This window comes from Petaurus breviceps, unplaced genomic scaffold (assembly GCF_028583685.1).
Source record: "Petaurus breviceps papuanus isolate PSGF00001 unplaced genomic scaffold, PetGlider_PUasm1.0 76, whole genome shotgun sequence".
In the NCBI taxonomy this organism is placed as follows: Eukaryota; Metazoa; Chordata; class Mammalia; order Diprotodontia; family Petauridae; genus Petaurus; species Petaurus breviceps.
Genome location: NW_027186473.1, coordinates 54865829 through 54893200, shown reverse-complemented (window position 1 = coordinate 54893200; position 27372 = coordinate 54865829). Strand labels below are relative to the sequence as shown.

At 35.0% G+C, this 27372-nt stretch overlaps 1 protein-coding gene across 2 annotated transcripts in view; it reads left to right on the top strand.

Annotated features, from left to right (window-relative positions):
• The window catches only part of LRBA (LPS responsive beige-like anchor protein), a 737508-nt gene that overhangs the window by 476418 nt on the left and 233718 nt on the right, over positions 1 to 27372 (top strand). For both annotated transcript variants that reach the window (XM_069105500.1, XM_069105498.1), the window contains exon 28: positions 26747 to 26864. In XM_069105500.1, the coding sequence (XP_068961601.1) occupies positions 26747 to 26864 (118 nt within the window). The remainder of the gene's footprint in view (positions 1 to 26746; positions 26865 to 27372) is intronic.

Sequence of the window (27372 nt, the reverse complement as noted above, 5' to 3'; positions counted from 1 at the left end):
TTAACAGTTTCCTATTTTTAAAAATAACATCAGGGGCAGTTAGGTGGTACAGTGTATAGAGCACCAGCCCTAGAGTTAGGAGGACCTGAGTTCAAATGAGGCCTCAGACACTTAACACAAAACCAGCCGTATGACCTTGGGCAGGTCACTTAACCCCAATTGCTCTCCAAAAAGAAAAAAAAAGGTTAAAAAAAAGCAACATCAGCTCAAGAGTTAAGATAAAAATTCTGGCAACATAATAATTAATTGTAATTAGGAAGAAAATTAATTTATTGGTAAACTGAGATTTTAAAATTATATGAATAAGAGATGGAAGCTAAGACATAACTGAAGATTAATATGAAAGAATAGCAAGACTGGAGGATAATGTTAAAGACAAACCAAATATGAGCTAAAGTTGTGATCAGTGCCACAGATGAGACAGCATACAATAGTTTGTAGGATTTTTTTTTAAGCTTTATTGTGGTAAACACAGTTGAATAAATGAAGTGGGTCTAAATTATCATTTTTTTAATGAGAGTCACTAACTATATTTGAAAGGGTGTTTTTCAGTGCAATGGTGGGGCAGAAGCCAGATTGTCTAGGGTTAAGAAAGTAATGGATGCATAGGAATTGGAGACATTGGCATTGAGGCAGCTGACACAGATCAGATGTTCCAGCAGCTTGGCAGAAAAGAAAGGAGAAAGTGTTTAGAAAGGGCATTTTGACTAGTAAACCGACAGCTTGGTCATTGAAAGCTTGTTTGGGTTTTTCCTGTATTTAAATAAAAAAAAATAAAAGTGTTTCAAGGTGGTAAGGAAGAAGCAAGTAGAAAAGTAGAAATTAAAGATGTTATGTAGAATGGAGTGGGAGGAGAAAAAAGGTCCTTTAGGAGATGCTTCCGGAGTAGTTTTACACTGTAGCAGGAAATGATGTTGATATCCTTAGAATTTGGGCTTTGGAATTTCAGGATTAGATTGAGAAATGAAAAGAGAGAGCAAAAACAGTGCAGATATGATCTTCACTTCCTCCCTGATATTTCCAGTTGTGCCTTTTGTCTAATTTCTTTTATTGTATACTTTGTGAGGGCAAAGACCGAGTCATTCTTTTCTTGTATTACCCATTGCATAGTGCAATGTATTTAAATGTACTTGAAAATATCAGTGATATTAAGGTTGCCCAGCTGATGCAGTACCAGAAAGCCCGGAATTAAAATCCTGCCATAGACACTTATTAGCTGTGTGATCCTTGACAAGTCATTTACTCCCTGTCTGCTTCAGTTTCTGCAACTGCAAAATGACAATAATCATATCACCTATCTCCCAGGGTTACTGTGAGGATCAAACAAGTTGATGTTTGTTAATAAATCTCTTTGCAAACCTTAAAGTACTATATAAATGTTATTGTTCTTGTTATAATATCAACAATGTGTGTCCTTTCTCAGTTCTTACAGATTATAACTACTCCGTGTCTTAGTTGTTGTGTCACAGTCTTCATGAGTTGCTTTTGCCAAGTGTTTTTTGGCTAAATTCATCACTTGCTGGACAACCTATTCTAATGAGTCTGTTTGAGATGCTTCTCAAAAGGGAAATGTCTGTTGCCAGGTGCATACATAAAACTTTTCTAGTTCTGTGTAAATCAAGGGTCACTGCCATTATAAGGTATCAGAACAGAGCTTTAGTTAAAACACACACACACAACCCCAAAACTTGTACATGGTAGACATTTAATATTTTAATGGACATTTTTCTATGAAATAGCAAATGAAGTTGCTATCTCCACTTATTTGTTCCAGGATGTTCACATTGCCCCATTCATAAATCTTTTTTGCCCTAGCTACCTTCATTTCCTCAGGGGGATCAGTCTTTTTACTTGTAGTGATATTCCCATGATTTCTTTTTTAACTAACTGTTAATGAACATGATTGATACAACTCAAGGGAATAAGTGCTATAATTCTTTTAATTAGTATCTGTATCATTCTAAGTTTTTTCTGTGTCTATTAAGTATATTGCTAATTACATGGAGAAATCAATGTCTGAATAATAGTTACCATACATCCTTCTCAGTTTATCCTCAGCAAATGGGAAATTAAAATTAGTGATTAACTCAAAATATATTTGATAACTCAAAATATGTTGATCTAAATATGTTGACAGTGGCAGTGAAGAAATTAAAAAGTTAAGGTGTTGAGATCAGGACTTAGAGTAGAGAAGAAAGGATTCTATTTGGACTCTATATGAACTCTATTTCAAATAATCTCAGCTTTATGTAGGAAAGGACCTCCACATGGAGATGCTCTATAAAAACCAAGGTTCATGAATGAGACTAAAGAAAAGATATTAAGTCAGAGCACTTTAACAGTGTACTATTTGTTGGGTAATTTAGTTTGATCTGTTTTTTCCACAGTTGCCACAGTAAAAGTCTTTATGATTATATTGCCCAATCTGGTTTTTAACTCAATGTTCTACTACTTGGATGACATTCAAAGTATTTAGGAGAAAGAATCTAGGCTAGAACAAAAACGTCAGCCAAAGTGAACCTGTCTTTCCTCAGACTTTGTCTGGAGATCTGTGGTTAGTTTGAATGATTACCTAATCTATGTCAGAGAGAGGTAAGCCATTCATCTAGGGCACTGCCCATTTTCACACACACAGTCACTGAGGCTGAATTATTTGCTGTCTCAGTGGGTGTTATAGATTGAACTTGGGTCTCTGATAAATGATCATCAAAGTAATGAATCTTTTGAGCTCTGAAACAGGGAACTACTGCAAGACCACAAAGGTAAAATGTTCTACATTAGAAGAAGAAAAACTCAGATTTTCCCTTTTGACTCATTGGAAGTCATGAACTCTTTGAATGAGCAATTTTGATTTGAAGTATAGTTTTCCAAATATGTAGATCATAAATATAAGTTTTCTGAATATAGTTTCTTTCTTTAGATCTATTATACTACAACACAAATTTAATGGCAAGATACCGTTGTTTCTAGTTTATAAGTAGCTCATAATTCTCTTCCAAAAAAAAAATTAACCCCTAATAGAAAAGGTCATTCAAAAGAGAAAATTTCTACAATGCAGTTCTTGAAAGACAAATAAGTGACGTAATACTCTCTTACATTTGTATAGCTTTACATTTAAAAAGCTCAACCAGTGAGATTTCTTGTATTAGTGTTGTTTCTGTTTTATACTGAGGAGTCTCAGGATCAGAGAAATGAAGTCAAATGTACATAGTTCCTACAAGATAAGTAGCAGAGCTCTGACTTTTCAGGTGGTTTGACTCCAGCCCCCACTCTCCTCATTCTACTGCTGTTGTGAATTGGGAGTCTTCCATTTATAGATACTCAGATGGCTATATCTGCCCCACAAACCATTCCTGGTGATCAGCTTCCTGCCTAATTTCAGACCCAGAACTTTAGAAATATTCCAAAACTCATAGAAGCTTAGGGTTCTGAAATATTTGAATGTCAGAAGTACTTGAGCTTAGGATCCAGTACCAGCGTCTTTGATCTACATGGTGTATTTTTACTTTTTTGAGAGCTAACCAGGGAATTTCTAACTCTATTGTCCATTTCACACTGACTGGAACTTCAAGTGTGGGTATTCTGGGCATGAACTCTTTTTTTTTTCTTTCTATGCTCTCTGACTTAGTGACCTCATCAGCTCTTCTGGGTTCAATTACCTACCACCTTTTTACAGATGACTTGCAAACTGACATATCCACCACTGCCAGTTTCTTACCTAAACTCCAGTCCCCCATCACCAACTGATTATTGGACATTTCCAAATAGATATTCTACAGGTATCTCAGACTCACCATGTCTAAAACAGAACTATTAATTTTGAATCCCTTACTTCCTTTATCAGTGTTGAGTGTATCACTATATTTCTAGTTACCAAAGTTCAAAACCTTGGTATCATCCTTGGCTCCTCCCTCTGATTCATCTCACATTCTGTCGGCATATACCTAATGGTTGCCAAATCCTCTTATTTCTATCTCTACAACATCTCTCACTCTTGTCCTTTTCTCTCAAGAAACTCAGCAATGACTCAAGTCACCTGTGCTATTGCAGTAGTCTTTAATTTGCTCTTACTCCCTCAAGGCTCTCTCTTCTCCAATCAATTCTTCACACAATGACCAAGGTGATTTACCTTTAACACAGGGCTGATCATGGCACTTCTCTTTAACTCTTTCTTATTTTCTCCGTCCCCTCCCCCCAATAAATTCTAGTTGCTTCCTATTGCTTCTCGGATAAATGATAAACTCCTCTATTTAATCTATGACCTGGGACCTTCCTACATTTCTATTTTTCTTACACATTACTGTCATCTTTGCACTCTGATCCAGCCATGGTGGACTTCTTGATATTCTGCAAACATGACTCTCCATTTCCTATCTCTGTGCCTTTGTCCTGACTGTCACCCATTCATGGGATGCATTCCCTCTTCCCCTTCATTTCCTGAAATCCCTGGTTTAGTTCAGAACCCAACTCAAGAACCATCTTTTATATAAAGCCTTTTTTGAACCCCTCAACTGCTAGTCTACTCTCTTTCAAAACTACTTTATATTCATTTTTTTATATATTATGTATATCATTGCATATACCTTTATTGCCTCACTCCTTCCATTAGAGTGTAAGCTCTTTGAGGAAAAGGACTGTTTCATTTTTGTTGTATCCTTCACTTTCAGCAAAATGCCTGACTCATGGTTGGTGCTTGATAAATGCTAGTTTGTTGGTTATTTTTATGCCAAAAGGTTTTTAGTTTTGGTGTTTCATATACTAAATAACCAATATACAAACATTAGCTTTTGGATCACAGGTTTTCTTTCTGTCTGCCTATACTGTATAACTTATAGAAAAGCATAAAAATATAAAATGGTAGCTGCTTAAAGACAAGATAAAGCGTGTATTATTGTTGACTATACTTGTTACCTGACTTACAATGTTTCACTTTTTGAACATAATAGCAGTCCCTGGCTTGCATTTTTGGCTTCAGATTATAATGGAGGTAGCAGTGAGGAGGGAAGGTAAAAGAGAGGCTCTTGGGCAGCGTAGAGGGCAGAAGAAGTAGCTATACCAGCTGAAACAAAATAGTCCCTAAGGCTCATAGTCTGAGAATCATAGGATTTAGAACTAGAAGGGACTTTAGAGATCAGTCTTTGAATTAGTCTGTATACATCCTGCTTACTAATTCCCATTTATATGATGGGGTTCTATCTTATAGAACCCCAGTGCAGATTCAAAGTGACAATGGTCACATTTCTTCATTTAAAATGAAGAGATATTGTATATTAAACAATACAGAATGGATATATTATATTCCATATTACCCACAAGCATCTGGATTAATTGAAAGAATGATCATCAGGACAAAGATCAAATGTGAAGGTAGAGCTTGTGACTAAATTATTAGGGTGGGGCTTGGGCACAAGCACCCCATCTTTCCCCCTTCGAATGAATGGGGCTCAAAATCTTGGGATAAGTGCTAATCCTGATTTAGGTAATATCTGTCCAAAATGATTTTTAGGGATTCTTATACATATTCCAGTAGAGATTTTTTCAACCAAAAGTCCTCTAAACAATGTAAATCATATCCTGCTGAACCAGGTGTTCATGGGTATGGTGCTGAGACATCTTGCCTCACACTCCAGTATTCAATATTTGAGATCTTATGTGTCTGCTGTTTTTTAATTTGCAGATTTGGGGTCATCAGTGTGGCTAGAGGTGTACTTCCTCCCAATGGTCTAGTCAAATTACATAAAGCAGTGAACAAATTATCTTTTCAATGTTGATAGAAATTATTAGAACTTAACTTCCTTAACTGTTCTTTCAATAATCCATTCATTCTTTCAATTAACCCAGATGCTTGTGGGTAATATGGAATATAATATATCCATTCTGTATTGTTTAATATACAATATCTCTTCATTTCAAATGAAGAAATGTGACCATTGTCACTTTGAATCTGCATTGGGGTTCTATAACATAGATTTATGAGATCTAGAGTTTTACAGGTGTTTTTCTGGGTCACATTCTTATAATGACAAGTCAGTAGTACACCTGAATAGGGTGTCAACACAAGTACATATAGATTTGCATCCTTTATCTTAAGGTAGAGGACCAGTATAATCTGTTTGCCAGATTTGGGCTGGAACTTTTTCCCTCGCTATCTCCCCAGTTTCTGCTTGAGGAACAGTTCATTCCTTTTCCAATTGATATATATATGACATTCTTCTGCTATCTTTTTTAACAATGAATGAGAGATACTAATACTTCAATCTTGTGTCCACTGGTGTGTGGCCTGGACCCCTAAATGGCCAGCTTTCCAGCAGAATGGACCCATTTTGCTAGTATTGGATCATCAGTTAGTGTCAGAATAGGGGCAATATGTTGAGTAGCAATCTTTGCTAGTCAATCAGTATGTTCATTGTACTCATGTTCTGGCATGGTGAGGGCCACATGAGCATCTACATGAAAAACTGACAGATTAATAATCAAAGATATGTCCTATGCATCTTCCCATAATTCTTTGCCCCAGACTTGTTTACCATGAATTTCCCAATTTTGATTTTTCCATGTTGCTAACCCATTATCTACCACCCATGAACCAGTGTATATATGACACTGTCCCTCCTTGTATTGTTTTGATGGCTTAATGTACTGCCATAAGTTCAGCATATTCACTACTTCCACCTATCCCAGTACTTTCCAAAGTCTGCCTAGGCTACTACTTGCCAATGGCTTTTATGGCCCAAACATTTTGCTGTCCTATCAATAAACCATGCATATTTCTTCTCTTCTTCAGTTAATCTATCATGTTTGTCATTCCATTTTACTGAGGATTGTACCAGCTGTTGCTTTGTTTGAGGGAATGTATCATTTCCCTCTGTATCAAGGTTTGTTATAGATTAGTGCAGAGCAGAAACTCTGCTTTTGCCTGTTTTAGCTCTATTTTGAATATACCATTTTCCTTTAATTATGCTGACCTCTTGTTCATGTCCAGTTCTCCTAGAAGCTGGGGTACTCATTACCTGGTCATAATCAGGATTCCAGGCTATAATATCACTTCATGACCCAGAGTCAGTTTGTTCGGTCTCTACTAAAGCCCAATATGCAACTAATAGCTGCTTTTCAAAAGGTGTATTATTGAACTCCAGATGAAGGAAGTTTCCTAGATCAAAATCCTAAAGGTACATTTTGACATTGTTGTTTCTGCCATAAACTTCAGTTTCCGTAATCATCCTGTCCAGGACCTTTATTCAAAATCCCTTATAGCTCTGACTCTTCTATGTAGGATCTGACTTGTAGGAGGGAGGAAAAAAGTTGGTAAGGACAAGTTTGTCCCTTTCAGCCCAACTCTAACTCACAAAACCATTCTTTGAAATCTTTTTTTTTTTTTTTTTGCTTTTTGAGGGGCAGTTGGGGTTAAGTGACTTGCCCAAGGTCACATGGCCAGCAAGTGTTAAGTGTCTGAGGCTGGGTTTGAACTCAGGTCCCCCTGACTCCAGGGCCAGTTCTCTATTCACTGTTCCACCTAGCTGCCCCATATTCTTTGTAATCTTAATCTGAAATGAGACATGCTGTCAAACCCTAATAGATAGGAATATATTAGACTGATAGATCATTCGTTCAGTAAACACTTATTAAATATTTATTTAATATGTGCCTGGCACTGTGCTAAGTGCTGAAAGGCAAAATGCTAGGAAATCCAAAGGGTAGTCATTGCCCTCATGGAGCTCACTATCTAACAGAGACTCCATGTAGATAGCTATATACTGAAAAGCTATGTATAGGATAAATAGAAAATGATCAACAGAAAGAATGTACTAGAATTGAGAGGAATTGGGAAAAGCTTCCTGTAGAAGGTGGATTTTAGCTGGGTTTTAAAGGAACACCCTACATGAAGGACAAACAGTAAAATTGTCCAGTCAACTTGTTGGAGGAATAGCAAATAGACCAGTTTCACTTTATTGAAGAGTATGTAGGGCAGTGTAAGTTGGAAGAAAACTGGAAATGTAAGGAGTGTCCATGTTGATATAGAGTTGGAAAAGGCCTGAGAGGTTTAGTTTAATTGCTTCATTTTACAGATGAAGCACCTGAGTTCAAGACAATTTAAATAATTTGCTTCAGGGTCATCTAGTTATTACTAAGTTGCAAAGCTGAGACTTAAACCCAAGTCCTTTGACTTCAAATCTTGTATTTTTCCCACTGCATCACACTAAATCCTTAGATTAGATCTAAGTTCTTGTAGCCAGGATATTAAAATAATAATAATGACAATATTTCCTTTCCCCTTCTTTTCTTTTCCTTTCTTTCATTGTTTGGTCTGACTACCACGTTTGATCTCTATAGTTTAAGTTTTTTTGAGCTGCAAAGAACTCTCTAGATCATAACTATCCCTCATTTTATCAGTCAGGAAGCTGAGGTTCAGAAAGGTTAGGTGACTAGAACTAGTGTTATTATACTTTATGCGAAATCTGATTTAAAAAAAAAAGATTTTCTCCTCCTAAATCTTTAACTTTGTTTCTTTTTTAAAATGTATACTATAAGGTATTTGAATACTACTAATGCATAGTTTGTGGTAATAAATACTGTTATCATTTTTGGCTAAGAAAATCAATGAACCAGTCCCTTCCTCTGTGAATTTTTATTATGTTTTGAGTATATTTGGGTAGGGGAGAGGGAAGTAATATAGCATAATTTAGTATTTTTTTACCTGAATTCAAAAACTCAAGAAATTATTTTTTTTCTCAGTTTCTAAATCAAAACTTTTGTCTAACATATGGAAAATCACAAGATTTGAAAAGAGAAATCTAAATTTAAATTATGGCCCTACTACTTACTGTAATGGTACAATTAAAAGAAATTTTTCTTTGGAGTCCCACAGCTTGTATTAAAATCTTGCCTCTGAGTCTTATGACTTAGTTGTGTGACCTTGGTCAAGATACTTATCTTCTATGAGTCTCTTACAAAATGAGATTTAACTAGATTGTCTTTAAGATCCATTATAGCTGTTGATCTATAATAAACTGTGACTGATAATCATTATATTTCTTTTGGTCAGTTTTCTCCATGTAAAATGAGGGACATGGAGTAGGTAATCTCTTGGGTCTTTCCAACTCCAAGCCATACTATATATAATGTTATGATATAAAATACATTAGCATGCACACATACATATGTGTGTATTTATGTACATATATAACATATATGTATTTTGAATGAGGTAAAATATTTTTGTAAGTTTATTGTGTAAAATGATCCTTAAGTATATATCTAAGCTTCACTTTCAAAAAGTGTTCTAGAATGGTAACTTTTCACTATTGAACTAGTTAGTTCCCTCTCCTCCCTCCCCCCTTACAGATATTCTAAATTTTATTGTACTTTTGTTTCTTTATATAATATGAAAATAAGGGCACTGGTAAGGAGCATATTAATGTCAGGAACATTCACTATGAATTAGTTGCAAATGATTCTTATAGGCCCATGAATAGTTTGTATACATTCCAGTACCATGACATAAAAATAGAGTTGTAAACAACATTTGAGAACTATTAAATAAAATGCTTTGGCTTTTCTTTTACATGAAGCAAATGAGAAACTTGGAAATATGTACGTAAGGATTTGTAAGCAAGAGTAACTTTTAATCAGAGAGACAAGTGAGTCCTTATTTGTAAAGTTAGTTGATAGATGTGCCATTTACTGTATTTTTGTTTTTTAAGAATGAGACTTTTTTTTTTTAGTGTGGAAGCAGTTTTACTCAAAAAGTAGCAGTTAACATAAGCTCCATGAGACTGTCTGTGCCCAAATTATGAATAGTTTTATATCAGGATCTGAAGAGGAGTTCCCATGGTTTGTGGAATGAGACTTGGCCTATAATGGATGACTTTTTTCCATTGTGAATATAAAGGCAGTTTTCTGTTTTAAAAGAGCAAATAATTTTTTACAGACTTGTTTTAACGGAATTTCTTGAAACTATTAGGATACATCTAAATCTGCTAGCTTTACCAGGCAGTATAAAAGTGAAAGTTATCTCAGAATCTTTATTGTCCATTGTGTGTAGATAAAGATGTCTTCTGACAAATAGGCTTCTAGTTGGAAGCTTGGTTAATCTTACATATTAAAGTTATATCTAGAAGTTATAGATTCTACATGAGCCTTTGAAATTTTTTTGTATAAAACCCCCACCCGCCCAAGATAATATTCTGTTTAATTTGTGACAATTTTTAAAAATGATACCTATTTATCATGAAGATGTTCCAGAGGCCTGAAGGAGAATCAACCTAGAAGGACTGTGGAATTATAGATCTTAAATCCTTTTGTCTTGAGAACCTTATAGAATTAAGGTATGTGAGAGAGATCTAGTGTTGTTCTTAAAAGGATATGCAGTCAACCACTCTTCTTTGTTAGGTTTAGGATCTGAGCTGTTGTAGTAACTTTCACTTTTGCCTACACATACTTGCCAGAGATAGACCCAAGAAAGGCACTGTTTCCCCCCCACTCCACCTCTAACTCCTCCCCTTGCTCCTCCTCCCCTCTTCCCCCATCCTTTTGGTTTTTTTACTTTTTGGGTTGGGAGAGTTCCTATTTAGCATGAATGATCAACCTCTTGGCTGTAGGCAGTGAATTCTTGAGACCCAAATGGCTTTCACTTCCCTGGGAAAATACAGCCTCAGGCAATGTACTTTTTCTTTTTTAAAATTCCTATAATCCCCATTTAGTAAGGGAAGATTGTTGGGGAATTTTCAGTCTCAAAACTTCTAAAAGAGCCACTTTGATGACCTTGCCTTGAAGAAGAGTGATTACCTTACCTGCTATCCCTGGTACTTCCACCAAATGACTGCTGATAGGAATGCAACTGGCTATTTTCATGCCTCACCAAGCAGTATGAAACTCTCCTAAAATCAACCTTTTGGAATAATTTTGTGTGTTTGGAATGGGGCAAAGTAGGTACATACACTAGTAGTTTTTAAGATGTTGAAGGCATATAAATTCTGTCTGTGACCTCTAAACTTCAGTGCCCCAGGGCAAAACTTCATCATTGATCTTATAGTTGTGGCTCTGCCAACTGACCAAGGCTGTCAACCCTTGTCTCCTGTCCTCATCCAGCTAGGGAGAACTTCTGTTTCTAGGGCTGATATTGTCTAAACAGGGCAATAAGAAAACTCTGTGTGTGTGTGTGTGTGTGTGTGTGTGTGTAGTAGATCCTAGTGTTGGAAACATAGTTCAGACTGGATTAAATGTCAAATTTAATTGATTTGGACTAAGTCTGCAATATTCTTAGAAAGTCAGATGTGAATAAGGTAGATTGTTAGAAACAAAATGAAGCTCAAGATAAACAGGAAAGAACACTCAATTTATCAGTACCCCCAAGGGACCATATTCAGAGGGAGTGGTAGAAGTGTAACTTCATAAGTATGGAAAAAGGGGATCAGCATATAATAATACCTGTAGTAGGAAATCTCATGACAGATCAGTTACATAAATGCCTGAGTAGTCTATATCTCTTGGATCTGATAAAAAAAATCAACACCTTTATGGTTTTATAAAACCATATGTTTATGGTTTTATACAGGCTTTGGTTCCCTTGTTTTATCGCTTGTTTGCATTCTTCTGAATCTGTTAATATAGCCACCTTAGACTATAAACTCTCTGAAAGTTTTTGTTCTAAAACCTTGCTTAAATTTCATTCAAAATATAGTGCTTTATATACAGAATTCAGGCCCATTACAAAAATGTTTTCTGGTAAGCCATATCTGAGCTAGTTTGTGAACTGAAGTTTTTATGGATTAGTAGCAGTATTGTGTTATAATTCAAGTTAATAAACTTTAATTAAGCACTTATTGTATAAGGCTGTGTGCTAGACTTAGAGACCCAAGAATGAAAAACTGCCATCATGATGCTTTGGGAGTTTTCAGTCTCTTGGAATGCAAGAGGGCATAGATACCCACATGTGTATGGGAAGATAGGGATGGGGTAGATGCAAGCTTAAAATAACAATAACCAACATTTAGCTAGCATTTCCCAGTTTAAAGAGTGTTGGAACCTTTTATCTCATTGGAGCCTCAAAATAGCCCTGGGAGACAGGTATTCAAGATGTGTTTTATTTTGTCCAGCCTGTATTGAGCTTAAGATGAGGAAACTCCTACTGATATAGATTTGCAACTATTTTACAATGTGAAGACTTGGAATGTTGCTTGGGTATACTGATCCATTAAGAGCCTTGCCTAAGGTCATACCCCCAATATGGGTTAGAAGCAGAACCTGAGCATAGGACTTCTAGAACCCAGATATGTGGGGTAGAAAGATAGTGGATGAGATCTAGCCTTGGGTTCCAAGCAGGGATTGACTCCTCGAGAAAGTGTACTAGGAAAATTTGAGAACACTTTTAACTGAGGAACTAAATAAGAAAAGTTTCATGAAAGAAGTGGCACCCGAACAGTCTTTGAGAGAAGAAAATTTCATCACGTCATATAGGATGAGGAGTGAGTGCATGTCAGACGTGTGGAATGGAAAGAATGGGCTAGGAATCAGCAGGCTCAAGTCCTAGGCTTTCTTATCCTTGGTTGTCAGTACCTACTTTATATTTGAACATAGTAGGAGCTTAAAAGATGTTGGCTGAATAAATGAATGAATTGTAATAATGGTGGTGGTGATGATAGTGATGATGATAATGATAATTCACATTTATTTAGCACTTTAAATTAGTTTCAAAGGGATTTTCAACTATATCATTCTCCTCACACCCCCCAACAACCTAAGGAAGTAGGTTCTATTAGTATCCTCCCCATTTTTTCAGACTATGAAACTAAGGGCTTCAAAGTAAGTCACTTGCCCATGTCACACAGTGTTTTAGACTGAATTTGAACTCAGAACTTCCCAACTCCAGTCTAGTCTAGCTTTCTATTGTTCTACCAATGTACCACCTAGCTGCTTCTAGTCATAGATATGTGATCTGTGGGACATTTAGTTATGGCTTGACTCCGTCTTTTTCTTTCTTTCTTATTTATTTTTTTTTAATTTTTTAATTAATTTGTTTGTTTCCTTTTAGTTTACCGGATTCAATTCCACAATTCCTTGAGTTTCACATTTTGTCCCCCTCCCTCCCCTCCCCCTCATGGCAGCATATAGTCAAGTATAAGATCTGTAAATACTTTCACATTATACATTAGTCAGGTTATAAAGATGGATTGTATCAGATGGAATGAAAAATGGTAAAGAGGACATAAAACCAAACAAGGGAAGGAAAAAGATCAGGTATTTTGCTTCCACCTGTATATAAACTCAGTTATTTCTAGTTCTTTCTCTGGATGCACATATTTCTCTCCATCATGAGTCTTTTGGGATTGACTTATATCACTGCATTGCTGGTAAGGGTCCAGTCTATCAAAGTTGGTCATCACACATACATTGTGTCTGTAATTGTGTACAAATTTCTCCTGGTTCTACTCTTCTCACTCAGCATCAGTTTGTATAAGCTTCTCCAGGTAAATATGAAGACCGCCTGCTCCTCATTTCTTATAGCACAATATTATTCCATAACTTGTTCAGCCATTCCCCAATTGATGGGCACCCCCTTAATATCCAATTCTTTGCCACCACAAAAAGAGCTCCTATAAACATTTTTTGTACATATGGGTCTTTCTCCCACTTCTATGATCTCTTTGGGATATAAACCTAGGAGTGGTATTGCTGGGTCAAAGGGTATAAAATTATTTATAGCCCAATGTAATGGGAATGTAAATTTTAAAGATCTTCACTGCCCCTAGGCTAAAGGGCACCTGGAGCCTGGTGTGGGAGGCTTGTTTTTCAGTAGATACTTTTGATTGGCCAATGAGTCAGTAAGGTTGTTACATTCCAGATTGATCTCAGGAAAGGCTGGATCAGTTCACAATTCCACCAGCAATACATTAGTATTCCAATTTGCCCACATTCTCTCCAGCATTTGTCATTTTCCTTAGCCAATCTGACTGGTGAGATGTGGTACCTCAGAGTTGTTTTGATTTGCATTTCTCTAATCAGTAGTGATTTAGAGCATTTCTTCATGTGCTTATCGATATGTTTAATTTCTTTCTCTGAAAATTGCCTGTTCATATCCTTTGACCATTTGTCAATTGCGGAATGACTTGTATTCTTATAAATTTGACTCAGTTCTCTGTACATTTTAGAAATGAATCTTTTGTCATAGACATAGGTTGTAAAGATTCTTTCCCAGTTTCCCACCTCCCTCTTAATCTTGGTTACATTGGCTTTGTTTGTATAGAAGCTTTTCAATTTCATGTAGTCAAAATTATCCATTTTACATTTTATAATGTTCTCTAATTCTTGTTTAGTCATAAAGTCTTAGCCTCTCCACAGGTCTGACAGGTAAACTATTCCTTGTTTTACAAGACTGCTTACAGTATCAACCTTTATACCTAGATCATGCACCAATTTAGACTTGATTTTGGTATATGGTGTTAGATAATGGTCTATGCCCAGTTTCTGCCATACTATATTCCAGTTTTCCCAGCAGTTTTTGTCAAATAGTGAGTTTTTAATCCCCAAAACCAGGGTCTTGGGGTTTCTCAAACAATAGATTACTATAGTCGTTGATTTCTGAATCTCGTGTGCCTAATCTATTCCATTGATCCACTCCTCTATTCCTCAGCCAGTACCAAGTAGTTTTGATGACTGCAGCTTTATAATACAGACTGAAATCTGGCATAGCTAGTCCACCTTCCCTAGCATTTCTTTTCATTAATTCCCTTGATATTCTGGACCGTTTATTCTTTCAAATGAATTTTGTTACTATTTTTTCTATTTTTGGTAAATTAATTGGTATGGCACTAAATATATAATTTAATTTAGGTAAAGTGGTCAATTTTATTATATTAGCTCGACCCAGCCAAGAGCAATTGATATTTTTCCAATTAGTTAGATGTGACTTTATTTGTGTGAAAAGTGTTTTGTAGTTGTGGTCGTAGAGGTCCTGGGTTTGTTTTAGCAGGTAGATTCCCATATATTTTATAATGTCTACAGTAACTTTAAATGGGATTTCTCTTTCTATCTCTTGCTGTTGAATTTCATTGGAAATATATATAGGAATGCCGAGGATTTGTGTGGGTTTATTTTATATCCTGCAACTTTGCCAAATTTCTTTATTGTCTCAAGTAGTTTTTTACTTGATTCTCTAGGATTCTCTAAGTATATCATCATATCATCTGCAGAGAGTGGTAGCTCGGTCTCTTCTTTGCCTAATTTGATTTCTTTTTCTTCTCTAATTGCTACTGCTAACATTTTTAGGACCAGATTGAATAAGAGGGGTGATAGTGGACATTCTTGTTTCACCCCTGATCTTATGGGAAATGCTCCTAGCTTCTCCCCATTACATATAATACTTGCTGATGGCTTTAAATAGATGCTACCTATTCTTTTAAGGAAGGCTCCATTTAATCCTATACTTTCTAATGTTTTAATAGGAATGGATATTGTATTTTGTCAAAAGCCTTTTCTGCATCTATTGAGATGATTATGTGGTTTCTGCTAGTTTTATTGTTGATATGATCAATTATACTAATGGTTTTCCTAATATTAAACCTTCCTGGAATAAATCCTACCTGATCAAAATGTATTTTTCTTGAGATAAGTTGCTGTAGTCTTTTTGTTAGTATTTTATTTAGAATTTTTACATCTATATTCATGAGGGAGATTGGTCTATAATTTTCTTTCTCTGTTTTATCTCCTCCTGATTTAGGTATCAGTACCATATTTGTGTCATAAAAAGAATTTGGTAGGACTCCTTCACTAATTTTCCCAAACAGTTTGTAGAGTATTGGAATCAATTGTTCTTTAAATGTTTGATAGAATTCACTAGTAAATCTGTCTGGCCCTGGAGATTTTTTCCTAGGGAGCTGACTGATGGCTTGTTCAATTTCTTTTTCTTAGATGGGGTTATTTAAATAATTTACTTCCTCTTCAGTTAATCTGGGCAACTTGTGTTTTTGTAAATATTCATCCATTTCCCTAAGATTGTCAAATTTATGTGCATACAATTGGGAAAAATAATTCCTAATTATTGTTTTGATTTCCTTTTCATTGGAGGTAGATTCACCCTTTTTATTTTTGATACTCATAATTTGGTTTTGTTCTTTCTTTTTTTTATCATATTGGCTAAGGGTCTATCAATTTTGTTGGTTTTTTCATAAAACCAGCTCTTAGTTTCATTTATTAATTCAATAGTTTTCTTAATTTCAATTTTATTGATCTCTCCTTTGGTTTTCAATATTTCTAATTTAGTATTTATTTGGGGATTTTGAATTTGTTCTTTTTCTAGGTTTTTCAATTGCACGCCCAATTCGTTGACCTCCCTTTTCTCTAATTTAATCATGTATGCACTCAGGGATATAAAACTTCCCCTAATAACTTTCTTTAATGCATCCCACAAATTTTGGTATGTTGTCTCATTATTATCATTCTCTTGAATGAAATGACTGATTGTTTGTATAATTTCTTGTTTGACCCACTCATTCTTTAGGATTACATTGTTTAATTTCCAATTAGATTTTAGTCTGTCTTTCCATGGCCCTTTATTGCATGTAATTTTTATTGCATCATGATCTGAGAAGGATGCATTTAATAATTCTGCCTTGCTGCATAGAATTGTGAGGTTTTTATGCCCTAGAACGTGGTCAGTTTTTGAGTATGTACCATGAACCGCTGAGAAGAAAGTATATTCCTTTTTATCCCCATTCAGTTTTCTCCAGAGATCTATGATACCTATCCTCTCTAAAATCCTGTTCACCTCCTTAGCTTCTTTCTTGTTTGTTTTGAGGTTAGATTTATCAAGTTCAGAGAGGGGGAGATTAAGGTCTCCCACTAGTATAGTTTTGCTATCTATTTCTTCCTCTAATTCCTTTACTTTCTCCTCTTGGAATTTGGATGCTATACCACTTGGTGCATATATGTTAAGTAGTGATATTGCTTTATTTTTGATGATGCCTTTTAACAGGATATACCTTGTTTCCCCGATAATAAGACACTGTCTTATTATTTTTTTTGGACAGAAAAACACCAGAGGGCTTATTTTCAGGGGAGGGCTTATTTTAATAAACATTGACAGCAATTTTAATAAACAGGTAAATGTGAACAAAAAAATGTACCTTTATTCAATAATGAATTCAATAAAGAACAGGATGACGTGCTCACTGCTGCAGCTCTGATTGGATGCAGCTCGGAGCGCAGCGTGCGTTTCACCGAGTGTGGGGGGGGTGCATACAGAGGGTACCATAATGTAGCATGTAGCACAGGGGATCACCTTCACTACAGTAACAATCTCAATAGGGCCACAGTAAGGGGAGGGCTTATTTTCGGGATAGGTCTTATTATCGGGGAAACACGGTAGTTTTCTTCCTTATCTCTTTTTATTAGGTCAATTTTTGCTTTTGCTTTATCTCAGATAAGGATTGCTACCCCTGCTTTTTTTTTTACTTTAGCTGAGGCATGATATATTTTGCTCCAGCCTTTTACCTTTACCGTGTGTGCATCCCTCTGTTTCAGATGTGTTTCTTGTAAACAGCATATTGTAGGATTATGATTTCTTTTTTTTTTTTTAATCAATCGGGGTTAAGTAACTTGCTCAAGGTTACACGGCCAGTTATTTCTGGGTGTGGTGCTAAGTATCTGAGCCCGGATTTGATCCAGGTCATCCTGACACTGGAACCAGTGCTCTTACTCGCTGAGCCACCTGGCCGCTCCTAAAGGATTATGATTTCTAATCCATTCTGCCATCTGTCTCCGTTTTATGGGAGAGTTCATTCCATTCACATTTACAATTATGATTTTTATCTGTTTCTTTCCCTCCATCCTATTCCCACCCCTGTTAATGTTCATATTTCCGCCCCCTTCTCCCTTCACCCTCTTAATAGTTTTCTTTTTGACCACCACCTCCCTCAGTATTCCCTTATCAGCTCACCTCCCTTTTTTTCCCCTTCCCCCTTACTTCTTCCCTCCCTACTAACTACCCCCCCCTTCATAGCCCTTTCCTCCTCCTACTGCCTGTAGGATATTTTTATACTTAATGAAGTACGTTATTTCTTCTTCGCACCAAGAGTGACAGGAACGAACGTCATGCGAAGCTCCTCTCCATCCCCTCTTTCTCTCTGAAATGATCCTTTTTACGTTTCTTCTCCATAGAGTCCTATGCTTAACTGGTTGTTATTCCCTCCTTGCACCAGAACCAATGAGGGAAAAGGTCATATGGTTCCCATCTCCCTCCCTTCTTTTCCTTTGCTATACAGTTTTTATGCCTCTTTGTGTGGCATAATTTACCCTTTTCCACTTCATCCCCTTTCTTCCATTTGCAGTCCCTTTGTAGCCCTTAATAAGATTTTTTTTTAATCGTCATTTTGTGTATTTTATACTCATACCTTCTCCTTGTCTATAACCAGTTTGCTCTTATCAAATAGCAGGGTATGTGTGTGTTTTCCTTGTTTACCTTTCTATGTCATTATTGCATCTCGTAATTGGAGGTTGAATTTTCCATTGAGTTCTGGCTTTTTTATCAAGAAGTTCTGGAACTCTGTTATATTGTTGAATGACCATCTGTTTGCCTGGAAGAATATGCTCAGTCTCCCTGGGTATGTGATCCTTGGTTGTAACCCGAGCTCTTTTGCCTTCCAGAAAATTGTATTCCACTGCCTCCGATCTTTCAGTGTAGAGGCTGCCAAATCCTGTGTGATCCTCACTGTGGACCCTCGATATTTGAATTGTTTCTTTCTGTCTGCTTGAAGTATTTTCTCTTTCATCTGGTAGTTCTGGAGTTCGGCCACAACATTTCGAGGACTTTTCAGTTTGGTATCTCTTTCAGCAGGTGTCCGGTAGATTCTCTCGATTTCTATCTTACCCTCACATTCTAGTATCTCAGGGCAGTTTTCCTTAACAAGCTCTTGGAGATTGTTGTCCAGGCTCATTTTTTCGTCATGATTTTCTGGTAGGCCTATGATTCTCAGATTATCTCTCCTGGATCTGTTTTCCAGGTCAGTTATTTTTTCTTTGAGATATTTTACCTCTTTTTCTAATTTTTCATTCTTGTTGCTTTGTTTGACTAATTCTTGGTTCCTCATAGAGTTATTTGTTTCAATTTGCTTGATTCTAGTTTTTAGCAAATCATTTTCCTTGGTTAATTTTTGGAGCTCTGTTTCCATATCATACCCTTTTTTTTTTAGAGAGATGTTTCCTTCATTATAATGTTTTTCTAATCCTGCTATTTTGGTTTTGTTGGAATTATTAATTTTGTCTTCTATCTCTCTCATTTTGTTTTCAAAGTTCCTTTTGATCTCATCTAGGAGAGCCTTCTGTGCTTGGGACGCATTCCCTGTTGATGTTTCAGCTGTGGGTGTGGAGTCCACATTGTCTCCCTCTGAGTTTGGTTCCTTCCTCTAAGGATAGTAGGACTCCAGAGTCTTTGTCTTTGTAGTCTAGCTATGCCCTTCCACTAGGGATCCCAAGCTTTTACTGTAGAGGGTTTTGCCCTGGGGCAAGAGTTACTATGTTTTCAGGGTCAGATGGGAGGTTTGGAGCAGGTGAGGTTCGCTCTGTCATACTGGTCTTTGGAGGTCCTGATAGGGGCTTTTTTTTTTTTAAATTTCTGGGCTAGAAAGTGGTAGCCCCAGGAGTATTTGCTGTCTGTGACAGGGGCCCCTGTATTTGCTTTTTACCTTGCTCTTTCCAGCCCCAGCCCTGTGGTGATAGGCCTGGTAGTGGCCCTTGTGTTTGGTGGGAAGACTTGCCCTCTGAGTTGATCAGGCCCTTTCAGGGCCTGCCTCTGCTGGCCAGGCCTTTGGGGCCTGCCTCTGCATCTCAACTCTGTCTTTTCCTTCTTCAGAGTATTGTGATAGAGGAGATAGTAAGAAAAAAGAAATTTCAGGGAATGATGAAAGGCTGCTACAGTAGGAATTAGCTTCTGCTTCTATGATTTACTTCACTAATTTCAAAGAATATAGGCTAATGCATAAATTATGAAGCACTGTGCACATTTATGTTAAATAAATTACTAAAATGAAATAACACAGGTTCTCAAATTGTAAGAAGAGTCAGTCTTATATTACTTACTGAAATAAAGATAATATATACTTACTGGCACATTTAAGGATATTTTTTTCTCCTAGATTTTAAATGTATACATGTTTTAAAATGATTATGGTCCCTTTATTAGTTTTGATTCTTTCTAGCATTTTGAAGAAAGATCAAACAAAACTCTTCCATTCCTTGTTCACGATAAAATTGGTTATGTGATTTAATTTTTTTTAATGTTTCTGTATGTTTATATATACTCTACATTTTTAAAGCTAAAAACCATACGTCTCTGTCAGTACAACATTTTTGTTTGAGTTAAATGGAAATCTTGATTTGTAAATTCAATAAAGAAAAGGTGAAGTAAGTATCTTAAACCATTCTCTCTTTTCTGTACAGCAAAAATAAAATAAAGTTAGGCATTATTCCTTTTCCCTGACACCCTTGTGTATCAAATTCTGTATTTTGACTGTTTTTTCTTTCCATTTGGCAGCAACATATATAGTGTTAGTAAAGATAGACTAAGTTGACATTGGCTTATGGCTTGAAATACTACTGTTTTATTTTAACCTAAGCAAACAAGGGAACATTCCACTTTAGAACCTTGGCTTATACATATGAAATGTTAATTACAGAAAAATGGCTTCTCTGGTTATATCATTTACAATGCAAAATATTTTCCAACTGAATAAAATTGGAAATAAAACCGAAAGGACTAGGTAAAGAGTCTTTGAATTATTTACAGGCCAGGGACTTAAAGGTGCATCAGGCTAGCACAAATATTACATTATGAAATAGGAATTTCAGTTTGCAGTAAATCTGTCTGCCACAGCAGCTTAAAATAAAATAGTTTTACCCATCGAAAGCAACATCAATTTGCCAGTCAGTGCTTCATGTATCAAAGTGTGTTCTGTGAAAATATCAATATCATTGGTTAATATAAATGAAATTAATTTTTAAAGCTGGGCTAAAGGTTGACATCTGAAAAATTGCATTACTTTGCAGAAGAGAAATTTCTGTCTTCTAGTGAAATTTCAGGTCATGAGGGCAAGTAATTTTCACAATCTTCAATGGGAGCCAGTGAAATATGAACTTCATTGTCACCTAGCCCCAAAGCGATAAGATAAAATGAGCTGATACATCATTTGCTGTGGTTTTATCATCTCCTCCAGTAATTGGAAGAGAAAACATAAGAGTATGTGTGTGTGCTTTTACATCCCAAACTCCCCATCATCCATACCCAAGCTTAAAGCCATTTTAGCCCGATCAATACAAAGGTCACATAGCATTTTATTTATATATTTTTAATTCTTCATCATGGCTAAAACTGCCAAGTGGAACATTAGAGTAATGAATATGTTTAATTGAATTTGTCATCCATGAAAATACTAGGAGACTACTATGCCACACCATAGTACTAGTAGGCAGTGGGCGGAAAAATTGACTATATGGATGAAGAATTATGAAGTAAATATTTGATAATTAATTTTAAAAGATACTTTTTCCTCCTGTCAATTATTAACTTCTACTTTTAGTGGTTCTGATATTTTTCTGAGAGATTCAGAAAGCAGTATTACAAAATCTGGAAAGGTCCCAAAAGCTTAATATGTTTAATAACATAGAATCATTACCTGCAGTTTTCCAGTTATGCCTGATGCTTAGAAAAACAACATTTTTGTCTTTTTAATACATGTTTAAGGATTATAAACTGTCATATGATACATGGTTGAATCTAATTCTGTAAATATATACAATCTGAAATCTAGGATTATTATTAGACTGCTGTTAGAGATCAAGTTTCAGACAAAATCATATGTGGCTGATTCTAAAATCCTATTTACTTTTAAGTCTGTGATAGAGCTATTCAGGGTAAATGTTTGATTAAAACATCTTTAATTAAGGTTGCCAAATCATAATTATTATAAATAGTATAGATTACTCATATTTAAAATGATATGATTGTTATTTCTAATATAAAATAAGCAAAAAACCCTTGTCAGGTTTTAAATATTTCATTTAGTTCTAAGGTTTGTCCATCATAAATGTGATCTGTAGATACTCAGTTATTATCAGTGCCATAATCCACGAAAATGGCACAGTTAGAGTATGCGTAACTTCCATCTCAACAGTACCTTTGCTAATTTGATAGGACAGGGACTCTGTTTTGCTTGAAGTCTAAGACAATGTATCTACTTTTTTGTTTGTCTTTTAATTTACAAAAATAATTTGTTAATGATGTGACTATAAAATTGCAAAGATATGGTTAGACTGAACTTACTATTATTGGCAGATTCTTTGGGAAATTTTATGGAGTTGTGGGAAAGAAAATTTATAAAACTTGGTTGAAGGAAATCGTTTAGGCTGTTAGATGAAGCTCTAATATAATATTTCAGTAGAATTACTATTATCTATGCAGAATTCAATGAAAAGGCTTACACTTTTTCTGATGGTAGCATGTTATTTGTTTTATTTTGTTCTCAATAGGTCTAAATATATAATCTGTCTAGTTTCTTTTTTTCTAACTCCATTAAAACTCATTGTAATTTAAGGAGACAGTGTATTATTTTTTTTATTTTCTTTCTTAACCTGTTGGAAAACCAACTCTCTTTCTTTATAGTCAAGATAAAAGTAGTATGTTTTACTTTGGGGAGATGACTATAATTTTGCTTTTTAGTTCCAGAAATTTTATTTTTTAAAAAGCCACCTTTTAAAAAGGTCAATAATAGTATTATTATTATTATTACTATTTTGCTGTTGTTTAGTGGGATTAGGAAAACAAAACATGATACTTTGGTTTGGACAGTTTATAAAATATTACAAAATTATAGTCAAAGAAAAATAGAAGACTGAATTTTTATTACTTTGTAAACAAGAACAAATGCAAAAAGATAATGAAGGCTCTTATTCATTGTCTGAATGTTATGTGGATTATATGAATGAAAGACATGTTTCTATATTTCTAGACGACTTATCTCTGTTTTAGAAGTCTTAATTCTCAGTTGAAAATTTTGGAGTAAAGACTAGAAAAACATTTTTATTTTAAAAATATTTTGTAATACCCTTCTTCTAGACTTGATTAGTTGATAAGACAATTTTGCCGAGACATTTGAACAAAAGAAGTCGAGTTCAGGTATTAATAAAAGAAAAGGTGATAAACATTCAGGGAGAGTGCTCTGAGCTCTATCTTTGGAACTACTATACTTGGTGTGTTAAGTGCAGAGCAGTGGTAATGATGCAGTTTCCATAGCAACTGGTTCATTGGAGGGCTAGACCTCTGTCTAGGGTGCTGTCAGTGTATGTGGAGTTTCAGAGAACAGAAAGTCCCAAAGAAGGGTCTGCTTCCACCTAATCCAGTTTTAATTGAACTCCAGAGACTTTGAAGTGAAGCTATAGACCAGGCAGATACTATTCCAAGAAGAAATGAAGCCTTGCTTAGCTAGGCCTCAGCTGCTTTTTCGGTGTTTATACCTTTTCTTAATGAATACTTTCAAAAACTGTTATATCAGAAACATGCCTCTGTTCAAGAATGCTTAGTTTTCTATTTCAAATTTTGCTATCATACATTTTGCTGTAACAGATTGTGCTTAACTTTTTTTTTTGAGTGGAGAATTTCCCACAATTAAAAAAACCTAAACTAGTCCTTTTAAGGTAAGGAGTTAAATTCATATGCTATTGATAGCCATTGCTTTACGCCAGACAACTTTGAGTATTCTGATTAGTAATATTTAATTATATTTAGACCATTAAAACTTTGAATTATTATTGTCAGAATGTTTGAAATATGTGGTTTTCACCTTAATTGAACTTTCTAAGTAAAGAATTAAGCAGTAAACCCTTTACATTTTGGTTTTTATTGAAAACTTTTCTGAAATGTATTATTATGCTTTCATAACCTAGTAAGAATAGTGTACTGAACACAACATAATCTCTGTTTGATGATTGAAGGCTTTACAGTATTTCATAGTTTTTGTGAACATTGGTGGCATTTCAGTAAATGTTCAGTAAATGAATTAAATGCACATCACTTTTTCATTGGCTAAAATGATGGTGTAAAAGGTAGGACAGATCTGGGAGAATGTGAGCTAAGCACAGGAAATAACATTTCAGTAGCTCTTCTCTAACTCTTAGGACTCCTTTACACTCTTAAAAAATTAGAGATGACTCCCTCCTTTCCCAAGAGTTTTCCCAAGTTGCTTAGAAATTATAGCATGTAGGCATTATTATGAAAGTAGTTCTGACTTCTTCAACCTTCTGAAAAGGTGTTGGGGGTCACCAGAGTTCCTTTATGTTTTTTGTTGTTTTTTTTTTTTTAAGAAAAAAATTCCTTTTATCATTTTGTGTCTTGTGACTTTACTTTCTCCTGAAAATAAAAATGGACTTGGTTAATTAAGGTTTCTGGCTGGTCATGTCCCAGTTACTTAAGGCTTTCACATAGTTGGTCCCCAGAGATCTGGATTCAGAGCAGTGTTTATTAACAGCCTACTAGAAACTGAAGGAATTCTCCCTTAGGTGCTGAAGGAGACATTAAGATAAGCTCTGCTGTTTAGGGGCTTTCCATTGAATAGATCCTAAATTCTAGTCAATTAAAGTAAATGGTCTGCCACTGATCAACTGTGTGCCTTTGGGTTAGGCATCTGACACACCCCTCCCCCAATGGACCTCACTTTTTACATCTGTAAAATGAAAGGGTCTTAGTAGTTTATCTTTAAGTTTACTTCCAGCTCTAAAATTCTATAATCCTCTAAGTAACAGCTGATTTCATAAATTGTTCTGAAGGTCATAACTGCATATTTTGTTTCCATTTTCCTAACTAAATTTCAATTTTTGTGTTAATTTATTCATGTTTAACTTGAGTTGAACTTGGTTATAAAGAAAAGGGATCGAGATTTTAAATGATTCTTTGACCTCATAACAATCTCTTACCTTATGGACATAGTTTCTAGTAGGACATTATGGTGGAGGACATGGGAAGCTTGTTTTATTCAGCTATATTGCCCATTTCATTATCCAAGTGGATAGTCCTGGATTCAGGAAGGCTTGAATTCAAATCCAGCTTCAGACACTAGTTGTGTGGTCCTGGGTAGAGTCACATAAACTCTCTTTGCCTCAGTTTCTATGTGTGTAAAATGGGGTCAATATCAGCACCTATCTTTCAGGGTTGTTGTGGGAATTAAATGAGATAATAACTGAAAAGTGTTTAGTACAGTGCTTGGCATATAGTAAGGACTGTCAGTTATAGATAACTGATTAGGTCCTGGGGAATTGGGAGAATACTGAGGAAAGGACAGAACATCATACAGTTGAAGCAGTGCAGTTCACTTCTTTCTATATATACTCTTTTTCTCTCCCAATGCAACTTCAGAATTTAATTTAGTTTTTAATTTTGAAAATGGAACAACTTTTGAAGGGTATGGCATTATGTTCTACTGCTGAGACATCTTATAGTAATGGTTTTTGTACTCAACTTTTTAATTACATTACATTCCTGCCAGAGCATTGGTTTCTGGTGTTAGTAAGCATGCATTTGTGATCTGTCTCAACTTGTTTGGTTATGTAATGGTAAATAATGGGGGTGGGGAAGTAACCAACATTATTGTCCCTTAACAGCTTCATAATTAAGCTTTGAAATGAAAAGATCAAACTGAAGCAATCATGTAGCATAGTAGTTTAGGACTAAAGATGGGATTAGTTTGTCAGGGCAGACTAAGCATGTGTGTCTGTCACATGGAATGACAAGAATTGTAACAAGTTATTCTGACAGTCACTTCATACATTGTACTGGAGTTCATTTGTAGGTTTGTAGTTAGCATTAACTGAAAAAAAAAGTTTAACCTTTTGTAGTCAACTTTTATGCTTCTAGACTAAATGGCTATTTCCAAAATGGTGAATTTAGCATTTTTTGTGTATGTTTTTATGGAATTAGAACTTTTTTTAATGAAAGAAAAAAGCGTTTCTTTTTATATTGTAACTGTGTTGTTGAACTTAAATTGGGACTATACTCAATAATCTTTTGTTCTTATTTTCTTGGTAACCATTAAATTAACAATAAAAGTTATATTTTTACATGACTAGAAAATAAAAATATATCAAAAATATGATGAAAACTTTCTTATTGAAAGCTACAATATTTCTAATTATTTAGAAACTCCAGGTTGAATACTTTATTAATGTTTATCACCACCACCTTTAAAGCAAATTTACACACACACACACACACACCATAAAACATTGATTACTAATGCTATAGGTAAGATAGAAGACTCCATTTTCTTTCCTTTTATTTGTTTCTTTTTTTTTTTATCCAATCTGAACAGCTTTCTAACAATTAGAGCTGTCCACAGATATCATGAATTGCCTTTGGGAAATAGTGGGTTGTCACTCACTGGAAGTCTTCAAGAATAGATTGTGTAATTTTGAAGGATGTTATAGAGGGGAATCTTATTCAGATATGGGTTGGATTAGTTGACTTCTGAGATTCTTTCCAACTCAGAGATTTTCTGATTATGTAATTTGTTTATTCAGCATGTATCTAAATGCCTGTTTATAGAATTGACATATATGTCAATTGTTCATATATGTCAAATCCATTTCTCCTGTTCAAATGATTCTACCTTTAAATAGTTTTATACAAAAAACCAAATGATTCTTTGGTCATTCAATTGCTTAGGTTATTAAAGTTGTTTAATCTCTTCCTCTTTTCTCCTCTTGCATTTAGATTTTGGCATATACTGAAGGACTGCATGGAAAATGGCTGTTCACAGAAATTCGATCAATATTTTCCCGGCGTTATCTTTTGCAGAATACAGCACTAGAGATCTTCATGGCAAACAGAGGTAATGTCATATTGCTCAAAACTCTTGTTATAAGTGTAATTTTCACATTTTAAAATAGCTCACTTTTGGAGGAGTTTGTAGAAAGTGTCATTATTGCTTTCTCATTTTAATGGAAATTTCTTTTTATTTTGTTATGGTCTAAACTCTCCCTTGATGACAACCAGTATTTTATACGATCCTGTGTTTTTTTTTTCCCATTCTAGTTTTTAATCTTTAAGTTCATTTATAATTTTCCCCTTGAGAAAAGATATCTTTTAACACAATTATAAAATATAGAAATATATAGATATAGATCTAGTATGATCTATATCTCATTGGGATTTTAGTTTCTTACCATATTTTTATACCTGTTTTTATGTTTATGTACTTTTATGTTTTACCATACCAAAAAATTAGAACTTTGAATCTATGGGAGGGATAGGAGAATATAACTGTCATTTTGCTCTTCTCAACCTTTCTTTGATATTTAAATTACTGCTGGAATGAATCCTACATGTTTTAGAAAATC